Source organism: Pleurodeles waltl, chromosome 11 (assembly GCF_031143425.1).
Source record: "Pleurodeles waltl isolate 20211129_DDA chromosome 11, aPleWal1.hap1.20221129, whole genome shotgun sequence".
Lineage (NCBI taxonomy): Eukaryota > Metazoa > Chordata > Amphibia > Caudata > Salamandridae > Pleurodeles > Pleurodeles waltl.
The window spans coordinates 543,079,322-543,092,249 of record NC_090450.1 but is presented as its reverse complement, the minus strand read 5'-3'; the positions used below and the strand labels follow the sequence as shown (position 1 = coordinate 543,092,249).

Below are 12,928 nucleotides of genomic sequence, written 5' to 3'. Positions count from 1 at the left end.
TACATTCAGACATGGCTGCTGCACATGTGCTCACATTAGCAACGAGCGTTTTTGAATGGCCTTTAATACTGCATAAGAAAATAAATTCAACATGCCCTCTGTGGATGCATGAGCACACATAAGCAGCCCTCTTGGAATTGTTAAAACAGAGGTTATTTTTAGAAGGGTGCAGATGTTAAATGAGAAGATTGAACAGAGAGAGACGGAGAGTGAAAATTGTCCCTCTTGCACTGCAATGCAAACTCTGGCCAAAAGAGACTTGCAAAAAAAAAACTAGAGCATGTCACATTTCCCAAAGCCAAACCTATTTGCTTTGCCATTGCTTGTTTTATTTTTCTGTCATGAGAGCACTTTTGGATTTATAGGCATTTTTGTTCACAAAATAAATGTGTGATCACATTGATTTTCTTAAAGATGAAATGAAAATACTGGGCCTTTGTCAAAGATATCTACTGTGTAATATTTTGCCTGTAGGCCTTTCGGGTTCACTCCTCACAATGCTGACTCCTTCCGGCAACACTCTTCTTAAGGGTGCATTTAAATTGGCTAAGCCTGTTCAGGGAGGGGCCTTACTCCTAGCTTCCATATTGTACCCCAAGAAGTTACTACATTTGACGATTTTCTTTGTAAGACACCTGGACCAGTACACACAGCCACCCGACTGTAAACAAAAACGCCCCCTAACAAAATAAACTGATTGATTGCTTTGCTAATGCATGTTCCCTTTTGTGCACAGTTACAATTTGCTGAAAGTCTGGTGGGGATTACACTGCAAAACACAAGAAAAGACAATTTGTGGTCTGATTTCAGTGAATGGTGGTGCTAATATAATTGAAAATATTACTTGTGCCTGTTTAAGCATTACATCCAAGGTGTAAATTACCCCATTGGTCTACGGGTTTAAAGAGCTGCAGGATGCAATTAGTGTACTTAAACAGGATATTTCACTCTCAGCCCTTTTTTAATCAAGTCTACCAGAGAGTGCAAGCTGTCTGGTTGCGAAATACCTATTGTGAGCTTAGTAGGAACATACAGGGGCTTGGAATCCGACAATTGCGTACCATTGGTTGGCTTCCTGTCACTCTCTGAATTTGGCTAATTTCTATTTGATCAGTATTTTGTCAATCTTTGTCCTATGGAGCATATTACCATCTCTTCGATTGGCTGGCTTTCATGCTTCCTCTGCCTGCTTTTTGAGAACCACTTCTTTCCTTTTCTTTAAGCACTCTATGAGAGTGCCTTTGTTTTTCAGCTGTCTCCCTCATGTGCTTATCTCCCCCCTCACGCTCTCTGCCCATGTGCTTCTCTCACCCACCCTCACTCGTGTAGCTCTCTCTTGCCTGTGTTCTTCTGTCCTCCCATACTACATGATTCTCTGTTTCGCCATGTTCCTTTTGTTAGATCTTTCCTACCAGCACACTGTTTCTTCACCCTCTACCCGCCCCAACTTGCTCCCTAAACCTGCTCACCCTACACTACATTATTTTTAGTTCACCGATTCATCTCCAATCGGAACCGTAAAGCAAGCATTTGCAATACAATAGGCCTTGCATTTGTGAGAGTTAGAGCTATTGGTGGTGTAAATGACAATGTCTTTTACCTATGTGTTTTGGTTTGGAGTGTAGTAGATGTATGCCAGGTGCCACAGCAACCCTCCCAGGTCTGTCGCTGCAGGAGAGAGGATATAACAAGGCCACCATCTTGAGAGTGTTTTTGCCTCATTCCTACAGGCTGGCTGTGATACCCTAGAAATGTAGGGACTGTTCTGTGGCAGACCATCCTCAGCTGGTGCTGAACTCTCCACAGCGGGCCCCCCAACCGGAGCCGCTGGCATCGGACTCGATCACGAGATCTGACTGTGATCCAAAGATGGCGTGGCCATTCCACGCCTCCATATTGTAGAGCCACCACTAGAGTTCCTCTTTGGCCTCGTCTGACATGGGAACGTTTTGTGACTATGTGAGGCAGCAGCAGTGGTGGGATGCTTTCAGACATTGCAAGGCCCAGAAGTGAAGGGGACCCGGAAATATGGCCTGAATTGAGGATGACAACAGGCCTACCACCCTGGCTATCTGGCAAAGTAAGGAGCTTGGTTTTGCCAGCGTCTTCCTCAACTTGTGTTGAATTTTTGCCAGCATCCTCGAGGGCAGGCTGAGTGTTGATGCCACAGAATCAATCACGAAGCCCAGAAAGGTTGATCGTGAAGGGGTTAAACTTGACTTTGCTTGGTTGATGATACATTTGAGGGATTGGAGCAGGTTCACTGCTATCTGAAGGTGACAGGACAGAGAAAACTGGCATTGGTCTATCAACAGCATGTCATCCAGATACATTATCATCTGAATCCCGGATGTTCTCAAGTGTTCTATCACTGGTGTCAGGACCTTGGTGAAACACCAAGGGGCCGAGGACAGGCTGAATGGCAGAGAGGTGAACTCGAAAGTTTGGCCCTGCCATATGAATTGGAGCAATCAACGATGCGGTGAGAAAATCGGGACGGTGAGATAAGCGTCCTTCAGTTCCAACCTGACCATCCAATCGTTGTGGTGGAGGAAATCGCGAAGGAGGTGAATGCCCTCCATCTTGAAGTGGCGGAATGCCAGCCGCTCATTGAATTCCTGGAGGTTAGTCACTGGGCGCAGGCCTCCGTCCTGCTTTTGGGCCAAAAACAGATTGCTGACAAACCCAGAGGGGTGAGGCATGGAAAGGCATATAGCGCGTTTTGTCAAGAGTTCTTGAACCTCCCGCGGAATAAGGGCAGCTTTCTGTTTGGGGAAGGAAATGAGTAGGGGAAACAGTTAAAAGGAGGACCTGAAGAACTCTATAAAGAACCCCTGCACTGTTTGGAGTACCCAGGCGTCGGACATGAGAGCCCGCCAATTGTCAACAAACTGAGCAAGTCGACCCCCCTTTCGACTGAAGGAAAGCAAAGAAAAACGTACAAATGGAATTGGAGTTGAGTCCACTGCCGCGGGGTCCGTTGCGCCCTCTGGTGAGGCAGAAGCATGAGGAATCCTGCCGGTGGCCTCGCTGGGAAGGCTGGCCTCTGCCAGAGGCAGAGAGGATGGAACGCCAACCGAGCGCCCCCCTACCACAAGGCATAACTGTAGATTGGGCCTTGTCGAGCAAGTTGAATGTCAACATAAATTTTCCATGCTCCTTGACAAACGGGTCACCAAAGAGCCCATCCTGTGCCACTTGGCCTGCCTCTGGTGTTGCAAATTCTCCAAGCTTCAGATCGATTTTAATTAGCAGGGACCTGCACCTCTCCGTGGAGATAGAGCAGTTGGCGTTGCTGATAAATATAATGGCCTGTTGGGCCCAGATGGACAGAACGTTTGGGGGAATTAGAGCACTTGACGCTTTTGCGTCCTCTGCCATATCAAAGATCTCGACGAGTGAGCCAGTGATGTCCAGGAAGGCACGGTCAATACCCTTCTTAGGGTCTTTAATGTACTTGGACAGAAAGGTAGCCATTCTCGCATCTATCTCATGCGTGACAGTCACTCTTCTGTCCAAAGAGGGGAAGGGGACATTCCCCTGATGGTGGTTCTTTACCTCTCAGTCAAGAGGTTTGCGAGCCTGCCGGCTACATACTTGGCCACCTTGTCACTTGGAGTCCACTCTGAGGAGCAGAGATGTATGAGCTCCTTAGGGTCTAGGACGTCTGACTGGGCATCCGCCAGGACTGCTGTAGCGGTTTCTGGCCTAGATGGCGGGTTGGAGGAGGATCTCCAGGACCAATCATGGTCCGACTAACTGTTTGAACCCATAGGAAAATCGTTTGGAGGTGGGGTTGGGGAGGAAATGGGTGCCGTCTCGCAGGGTTGCGAGAGGCCGGAGGGGTGGGCATGTATGGGAACGTATAGGGATTGGAACCTAGAAACGCCTTCTTTAACCTGGGAAAAGCGTCCAGGCCCACCCTGGAGTGTTGCAGGTGCCTGCATGGTTTTCAGAAGTGGGAGGGAAGCAGAGGCCGGTTCTGGAGGTTCTTGAACTGAAGGCCTAGGAAGGTCTTCCCTCAGTTGTGCCATATTAGTGTGTCTCTTCTCCAGAGGGTCCATTGCGTCTGAGACTGCCTTAATTATGGAGGCACCTACCATGTCGCAGAATTCCTCTGTGATCTGGAAGTACTGGATGTCCTCCTCCTAGTATTAATCCGTGTATCCTTCCACGAGGTCTGCAAGAGAGGTATCTGTGGTGCGTTTGGTTATGCACCAGATAGTGGCCACCCACTAGGTAAAAGGGAATTGAGTTAAGTGTGGGAGGGTCCCCAGCAGTGTAGGAAGCCTGCCCAAGCCCTTTGTGAGGCTCTGTGAAAAGGAAGTTGTCAAGCCGCTAGCCAGGATGGCCTCCCCATGAAACTGGCAGGCAACAGGCCGTGAAGGCCTCCGAGGGCAGAATATAATATATATTGAGCACTTCTGCCCACTATAGAGGAACGCTTCTCAACCTCACAAGGTCCAGTACAGGGGCCTGGCAGATACTCGCCCTCAATATCAGAAGCGGGTTCAGAGACACATAAACTGACAGCCAGGGCGCTGTCTGCTGAACACAGGAGTTACAGCTCCTGAATAAGTCTTACCCCGCAGGGTGTTCCGGCTCCAGGCTGTAAGGGGCACTGAACGTTATTACTGCGGGGAGGTGTTCATCTGAAATTGATGCATGCTTTGTGGCACAACAAGACAGAAAGCATTTAACTAGAGCAGTGGTTCCCAACCTGTGGGCTGCGAAGCCTCCTCAGGGGGTCCGCAGCTGCTTAAAACATTGAATAATATTAGGTCCCAGCTATCAGTAATGACTCCTCGGTGGTCCCTGTGTTCCAATAATGATTCAGTGGGGGTCCCCGGGCTCCAGTGTTGATAAAATGGGGATCCACAGAAGTCAAAAGGTTGGGAACCACTGAACTAGAAAACGTGGAAGGTCCACGCACTCTGTAACGGCGGGAATGCTGACTTGTGCCCATGCCCAGAGGCCCTCAAATGAGGGAAAGTAATAATTAAGAGTAGCCGCGAAGGAGTGGCAAATCGTTCCCGTGGCTGCTGACCTACGAGGAATACCTCACCTGCAATACAAAGAATAACAATAATAGTAATAATAGGAGCAAGATGAAAAAAGGGCACCGGAGTCCCGATACTCAACTTGCATGGCTGCAAGCACCGAAGAAAAATTGGACTACAGACGAGTCACGATGCAAGTTGTACTGCATAGTGGTGGCTGAATGGACATTGACTGATTTTGTTACAATTTCATCTTCCCGTGGGAGAAACAAAGTTTTTGTCTGCTTTTTTTTCTACTGTTGAGTGTTTAAATACGGCTGCTATTGATAATAAAACAAAGAAAGCATAATCGGGTTCCGCCATAGAATTTTAAACATATCTTGTTTTGGTGGCAAGACTTAACCTTAAATTCGGTCTTGTTCTCCTGCAGTGGGAGCCCAACATTGATACTGGTGACTGAATTTTAAACATATCATGTGTTGGTGGCAAGCCTTAACCTTAAAACCTGTCATATTCTCCAGGGGCGGGAGCCCATAATTGATACTGGTGATTGAATTTTAAACATATCATGTATTGGTGGCAAGCGTTAACCTTAAAACTTGTCTTATTCTCTGCCAGCGGGAACCCAACATTGATCTGCTGGAGGCCTTCATTGAGCACTGGAAGGGTATCACGTCGTACTACGTTGAAACCACAGGTAAGAGCTGCTGCCTCTGGTGGGACACTCATACTCCACAAAGGGCTTCATACTGTCATCACTGTTAGCAAAACTTCTTACCTGCGACCCTAACACACATTTAGACCCTTCTACTTTTGGCCACCATTACTGAGTGGTGTGCAGGTTTTGCTGTTCTCAATGTCTAAAGACTGAGCCATAGATCATTTGGAAGAACAGTGTAGCCCGTAAAGTGGAACACTTGATCTTTTTAGTGCTTCAGAGCTTCATTATGTCTCAGAAGAGTCTTGAAAGTTGGAGAGGTTGCTTTGAAAGGATCAAAATTGCTTTATCTTTTTCATTTTATGTCATCCAAATGTTATAGTTTAGGTTATGTGCACTGGATTAGCGAGACACAATATAAATAAAGTGAATCTGAAGATTGCAACAAATTCATACCTTAATTAGGCTTATAAAATCATTGATGTACAACCTTTTGTCATGATCATGACTCTCAATGGTTCACGTGTGAGCTCACAGCGCAACCTAAGTTATTCGTTATTAATTTGTTAGCCTTATTAAGACATAGATTTGTTTCTTTCTTGATATAAAATGTCAAACTATGCCACTTCCTTATTTAAAAAATGAGTCAGTTTTCACATATGTTGTCTCTTGGTGCATTGCCAAATTGAAGGAATATATTTGTTACTCACGAAAGGGGCTGAATTGAGACCGTTGGGGTGGAGTTTTTGTTTTCTTTAATGATGTTTAAATTAGTTTTTCAGTAAGCCATTAGATGCTACTTTTTTTAATTTTAAGGGTAGTTTTATTTAGTCTGGTGTCAGAAAGCCTTTACTATGTAAAGCCTTTATTATTTGAAAACTTCGACAATGTGACACGATTCAGAAGGATTTTCCCTTTGCCAAGAAGAGCCAAAGTGTCAGTTTGAAGTTCTCAGTATAAAAACGAGTACGGGAAGAAGTTAGGATTTTCAAACTGCCTTACCGAATAATAGTGCTAATTGTTCTGCATACATTTTGCAGCAACTCAGTAATGTCTTTTCACTGTTACTGTAGTTTACATGAGATAAGACAACTACTGGACAGTGGATATTGATTCTTAACACACATTGCACCTATGTAGCACATCTGTCCAAAATTCCTTCAGATGGTCTGTTTGCCATTGTGTTCCAAAATTGTCAGTGATATTCCACTCATTCAGAAATAATGAACTCGTCTGATTGGGAGGCAAAGACACGGGCATAGGAGATCTAGTTAATTTGGACAGCTCACTAACTAATCGAATTGAGGAGATGTAAGCAGGGCTTGGAGTTTTGACCACAACAAGCGATAGAGTTTTTTTCTATTCTTAATTGGGCATAGGCAAGTTTATCGAGGTTAAATATAGAATTCCACTTGTACTTAACCCAAATATCAGTATATGATAGGAACCCTTCAAGTAGAAGGAATATATTCTGCAGTTAGTTTTTAAGCAGAGTCTTACACTAACAATTCAGTGTAGGACACCAATGTATGCATGGAACCATTAATACAATTTTAGTACTAATCTTAGAGGCTGGTTACGAGCCCTCTGAAAATATGGTCCCTGTTCAAACACCTGTTTGTGCAAGGATCACAATTTCACTATGTAGTTATGTAGTTATCAGTACAATAAAGTTCACATCCTCAATAAATTTCAGCAGATCAAAACTGCTGGCATTTACGTGAGAGAAATTGCCTTAATTACTGGGACACTCAGATTTTTGTGTGATAAACACTGAAATACTCATTTTATTCCCATAACCGAGAAAAAACTCGAAATCGTGCCATATATGACACCTGATATAGTCCAAACCCTGGGGGTGTCGGATTTAATCTAGTGTGATAAAATATTGACTGGTCCTTCGAGGCAGTCATAATCATACCCTTAACCTAGTTGAAGGAGAATGCTTTCAGGATTTAACCAAAAAACAAATCATCAAATTGTAATTATTTCAAAGACGTTGCGAATGAGATGAAGCTAAAAGAGATTGATGCATGTTATTAAATCTGAAAAAAAAGAAAAGTTTGTAAAAGAGTGCATCTGTGTAATCTATGTGTATGTACTGAGTATGTAAGAAAATAGCTGAACTATATTATTAGATAATAAATATATAGAAAAAAGAGTTTAAATGAATAGAAACAATGTTTTAAATTAACAAAAACAAGCTTGATCTGAACAAGGAAAAGTGTCCCTTTCTATTACACTTGCTTCAGGGATGTCACTGCCTGCTTATGCTCTGCTTATAAACTCCAGACAGTGCTTATTACAGTTGTAAGTTTGACATCAGTATTCCATCCTTCATATAACAAAAAAAGGAAATATAATAATTTTCATAACAAAAGTCTACACTGTGATGTTTAGCGGTGCTTTTTATGATTTCATATTTTCTGTTTTTGTTAAATTATCTTCCTAATTCGCTTTTAATAATTTCATTTATTTCCCTTGCTTGTTTGACCGTTTTTTCTTATTTCTGTCATGACTGGAGCAGATGAGAACCGCCCGGCCCAGAAGACTGACATCCCCTGGCGCCTGAAGCAGATGCTGGACATCCTGGTGTATGAGGAGAAGCAGCCCCAGCTGGATGGCGAGGCCGGCCCTTGCATGGAGTACCTGCTGCAGCACAAGATCCTGGAGACGCTCGGAACTCTGGGGAAGGCCGAGGTACAAGCTGAGGCATGGACGTTGCGGACTGAGTGACTCTCTTTGGCCTTGGTTGAGAAGCGTTCACTCTGTTACTCGTGTTTAAGTCTCCTACAGGTTGGGTGTAATTAAGTTCTTCTCTGTCAAGCACTTGTTCACCCAATAAGGGTTTGTTGGTGCTGACTACAGAAAACTAGACCTGGCATTCCCTATTAGCCTTCAGTCATAGAACTAAGGGAACCACAATATTCGGGGTTTCTCAGTAGCTGAAATGATTCTTGATCAAGCGCAGCTGTAAAATGTGTTCCAAGTCATTGTCTTCTTTTTTTTTTTTTTTGTGTTGCCAGAAACAGTGTACCACAAAAATAAGAGGACTTGAGCCATAGCCCCCCAATTAGATACCAGTTCAGCAAATATCAGCATAAATTATTTATTACAAAATTAAATGAAATTAGAAAACAAAAAATCCTGAGGGAAACCTCTAGCCTGTGCCCATTGTTGTGTAAGTTTAATGAGTTCCTTTTAACTCTTATGCAACAAGAAACATCATTAAGGATCCACTTCATTGCAAAACAATTGTAGCCTGCAAGCCTCCAATACTGTATAATAGCATACCCTGAACAGAAACGTGAAATACACTCCACCCCCATTAAGCAAATGACGGGGGGTCCCATTTGTTCCATGTCCGAGCAGGAATCATGTGAGCAACATCAGTTGCATTATTCACTATTGGTTTGGGATCAAAAATTAAAAGCCTTTCTGACTGCCATCCAAGGACAAAAAGACTAGTAGAATATTCAGTTTGTTATGAAGACATGTGCTTACGTGCTTGTGGTTGAAATGGGTAGCCTGGAAGGGACGTGATCTAGAGATTTTGAAGTATCATATTTATGGGCACCCACAACAAGACCAATGCAACATTCTGAATAACCTGGATCTGAGACGCATGTTTCTTGGGCAGTCCCAGATGAGTTCCATGTATTCCAGCCTGGAGACAATTTACATATATTGTTGTGATTGTTGAGTTGAATGTGTTTTTGTATGAAAAAAGGCTGCAGAAGAAGCATATATTTAAATCTTCAAGAAAAGTGTGGCATGTAGTTTGAATCTCAATTGTGTATTACTTTCACAGGTGTGCCACCGCAGTAACTGTCCGCAGCTGCACAGTTTCTTAACTCGTCATAATGCCTAATTATTACTTCCGCCTTACCTGAATCAGCTATTCTGCACTTACTCAACTCTAGATATTTTTCTAATAGGTGTCTAAAGAGACATGCTAACAATACCCAGATTCCAGAGAAGGATCTGGGTATTGTTAGCATATCTCTTAGATATAGCACGTAGTGGAAGACATACTGCCTGAATAGGTTCAACCAGATACAACATAAACCAGACTAGTAGTACACCACGCAGACCACGATGTCTTAGAACAACATTGTCGTCAATTGTGTCATATGTCGCTAATAGATCTTAATCAGTCAGGGAGTTAGCATTATCGCCACTCACAAATATTCCAAGACCGCCACGATGAGCAATTTGGGGAGACTAAAACCACCCTTTTAATGCTTATCCACGTAACACACAACAAAATTGAAATACTTGTAAATTCACTTTACACATATTTCATAATATATCAGCAGTTAGTAAAGCTAATAAGAAACGTTTTAAAAATTTCTGAAGTGTGATGGAAACAAAGATTTTAATAGGATCAAAACAAATCACGAGAAAATTATAACTATTCTCTGCCACCTGATTTCCACACCGTATAATTTGGGTGCTATATAACTTTATCAGTAAAACTGTATGTCTGTGCAGGTTTAGTGGCCATTTCAGTTTAAAATATGCTGCCTGTAAATGACAGTGTGCTACAGCAGGGTACTTTAGAACTATATGTGCAACTGTGTGTTCCAAATTGCACTTCCAGCTACACACTACACCCTTACCACTCTTCAGCTGAATTCACTTGCCACACCTTTTCTCTGTGTGAAGTTAGGATTTTTTTTATAACCCCTATCACTTCAGGGATGTCCTCACCCTCACTCTGAAAATTGCACCACTGCTGCAAAGATGCTGAAATAGGTGCTTAAGTAAGTATTCCTAAGCAAAACTCTGAGCGAACCTTCCGGTATTTTTTGCAGCTATTTTTTATATTTTTGTTTTGCTTCACAAAGGCATTTCGACAGATTGTGCTCGCTATACATGGGCATACACAATCATCCCACTTGTGCATGACTTTCACATATAAATTGATAAATATGGATATATCCTAACGGCCAATTCTTCCGACTTTACATCGGGGAAACCAGGCTCGTGTCCCAGTGTTGCCTCAAAATCCTTTGATTCTGGGCATAACACTTAATTTCTCCTGCTTAATCAGCCTTGTGTAATGTGATCTTGTGTTCATGTAAAGTACTCCGGTGCCCTTGTGGGTCTGGGGGGAATATATTTATATATCTATTGTCACTATGCCTTATTTTAACATAAAAATGGATATGAGGCCTTACCCCATAGTCTGCGGCAGAAGGGATTTTTCCACTTTGCTAAAATCACTGGTACCAATAGCAAGTTTTTTTCAGAAGCCTATTGATTTCTGTGAGTGGATGCCGCAGGCCAGCCCTCCACTCTGAAAGGTGTTTTAGCTCCAGATGCCAGTGGAGCGCACCATCTGTCACTTTTATGAGCAGATCACTATCTTGGCCATAGTCTGATAAAGACATATCAAAGGGAGGGATCAGGATTGTGACAGTTACAAATGATTGCTGTTAGAGAGAAACACAAACATTTGTAAAGAGTATGTTAATTTATTTGGTAATTCCCAGCGATGAGAAACATGTCTACTACTACATTAAACAATTTCCCCACCCCATATCTGTTGAATCAAGGTGGGAGACGAAGGTATGTTGTTCTAAAAATTGGGTCCAGATTCTAAAAAGGGAAGCACTATTACACATACTTCAATAACTGATTGGCTGCATTCATCTTCCAGCAGTTCTGCGGACTCTAATAGGAGATAGACTAGGTTTGGATATATCCCCCAGGAATCAGTGAGCTCTTTCAAAACCACTGTTGCTAATGCAGATTTAAAAGTTTCCTGGACCCGTTCACTTGGAAGAGACAGGTTTAGTGTTGAAAGCAGAACTGGAATGACATGGTCAGAATTTGGATAGAGTACTTATCTTTTTACGAGAAAACTTACTTTCTTCCATATATGGACATTCAAGTTGATTCTTTTCTGTTAGAGTGAAGGTACTGAAATAGGAGGCAAAATCACCCTTGACTGCCTCTGTCAGCTGTAAACCGATGCTCAAATTTCAACTGTATTGTGGTGACCTTGGTGTTAAAGACAACCAACAACCAGTGGCAGAAGATGCAGGTGTGGAAACTGCCCAGTTACTTGCTGATGGAAAAGAGAGTTGGTCTGAGATTTCGTACGGTGCATACACTGTGAACTGAAGTGCATCTGAGTGCCTGATAGTGTGACTTCTGGCCTCCCAGCAGCATCTGTGAACAACACAGTCAAATGATGCTCATGAAAACTGCTTAGGAATATAGAGTGCAGTTCTCAATCCTAGTGCTAATTATAATGGTGATCTTGAAGAAGACGCAATTTGACTGAAGGTCATTTTCCGTCTAAGTCAGATATTTTGCTCCAAAGGTCCAGCACTCTCTTCTGTTTGAGCAATGCCCTTTTATTATGATTGTGGCCCACCAAATGAGGTATGGACCTCTGAACCTCCAAAAAGTTCCTTAAGCTGCAAAGAAGATTGGCAGGCCCATGATAACTCAACACTCGGACTGATTTCATGCTGAGTGCCGAAGCAGCCTAAGCGTATTATAGTCCCTTAAACAATACTAGTCCTTAAATAATGTATACAGATATATTCAAACATACAGCGACATTACCACTGAGTACTATTTTAAATATGACTGTCACAATGAGCACTTGGATCTGCAGGATGCTGCTTTAAGAAAATAAAAGTAGGAAGTATTTTTCGCTCCTACTGAACATAGTGTTTGCCCGGGACACCAGGTTACCTCCCGTGTACGATCAATGCTCGGGATTGAATTCATGCTAAGTGCGGAAGCGGCCTAAGCATTATATAGTCTTTTAAAAAATACCAGCTCCGACATAACGTATACAGATAAATTAAAACATACAACAACATTACCACTGAGCACTCTTTCAAATATGGCAGCCATAATGAGCATTTGGACCTGCAGAATGCTGCTTTAAGGAAATAAAAGTAGGACATACATTTAGTTCCTACTGAACATGGCGCTGGACTAGGACACCAGGTTACACTCTGAAGACCCTCAATACTTGGGATTTAACCCATGGCAAAAATTAAACCAACAATTATTTGGATTGGCACGTAAGAGATGGCAAATGTCATTGTCTTTTTTAATATTATCAATTTTTGTAGTGTAACTAAGTCACTTTTTAAACTTGGATATACAAATGGTTTAGTTAGAATGCATCCATGGTTACCATATTCAGCTCCCCTTCTTTGTCACATTATCGCTGGGAAAATAACTGACCAGATGCAATCTTCCATACGATAAATACACAAAATAGACATGTATCCATGGC

The 12,928-nt window shown here is 42.7% G+C and overlaps 1 protein-coding gene across 2 annotated transcripts in view; it reads left to right on the top strand.

Moving 5' to 3' along the window:
• The window catches only part of FHIP2B (FHF complex subunit HOOK interacting protein 2B), a 124,533-nt gene that overhangs the window by 25,530 nt on the left and 86,075 nt on the right, over window positions 1-12,928 (top strand). For both annotated transcript variants that reach the window (XM_069213978.1, XM_069213980.1), the window contains exons 2-3: window positions 5,619-5,697; window positions 8,186-8,358. In XM_069213978.1, coding sequence (XP_069070079.1) covers window positions 5,619-5,697; window positions 8,186-8,358 — 252 coding nt within the window. The remainder of the gene's footprint in view (window positions 1-5,618; window positions 5,698-8,185; window positions 8,359-12,928) is intronic.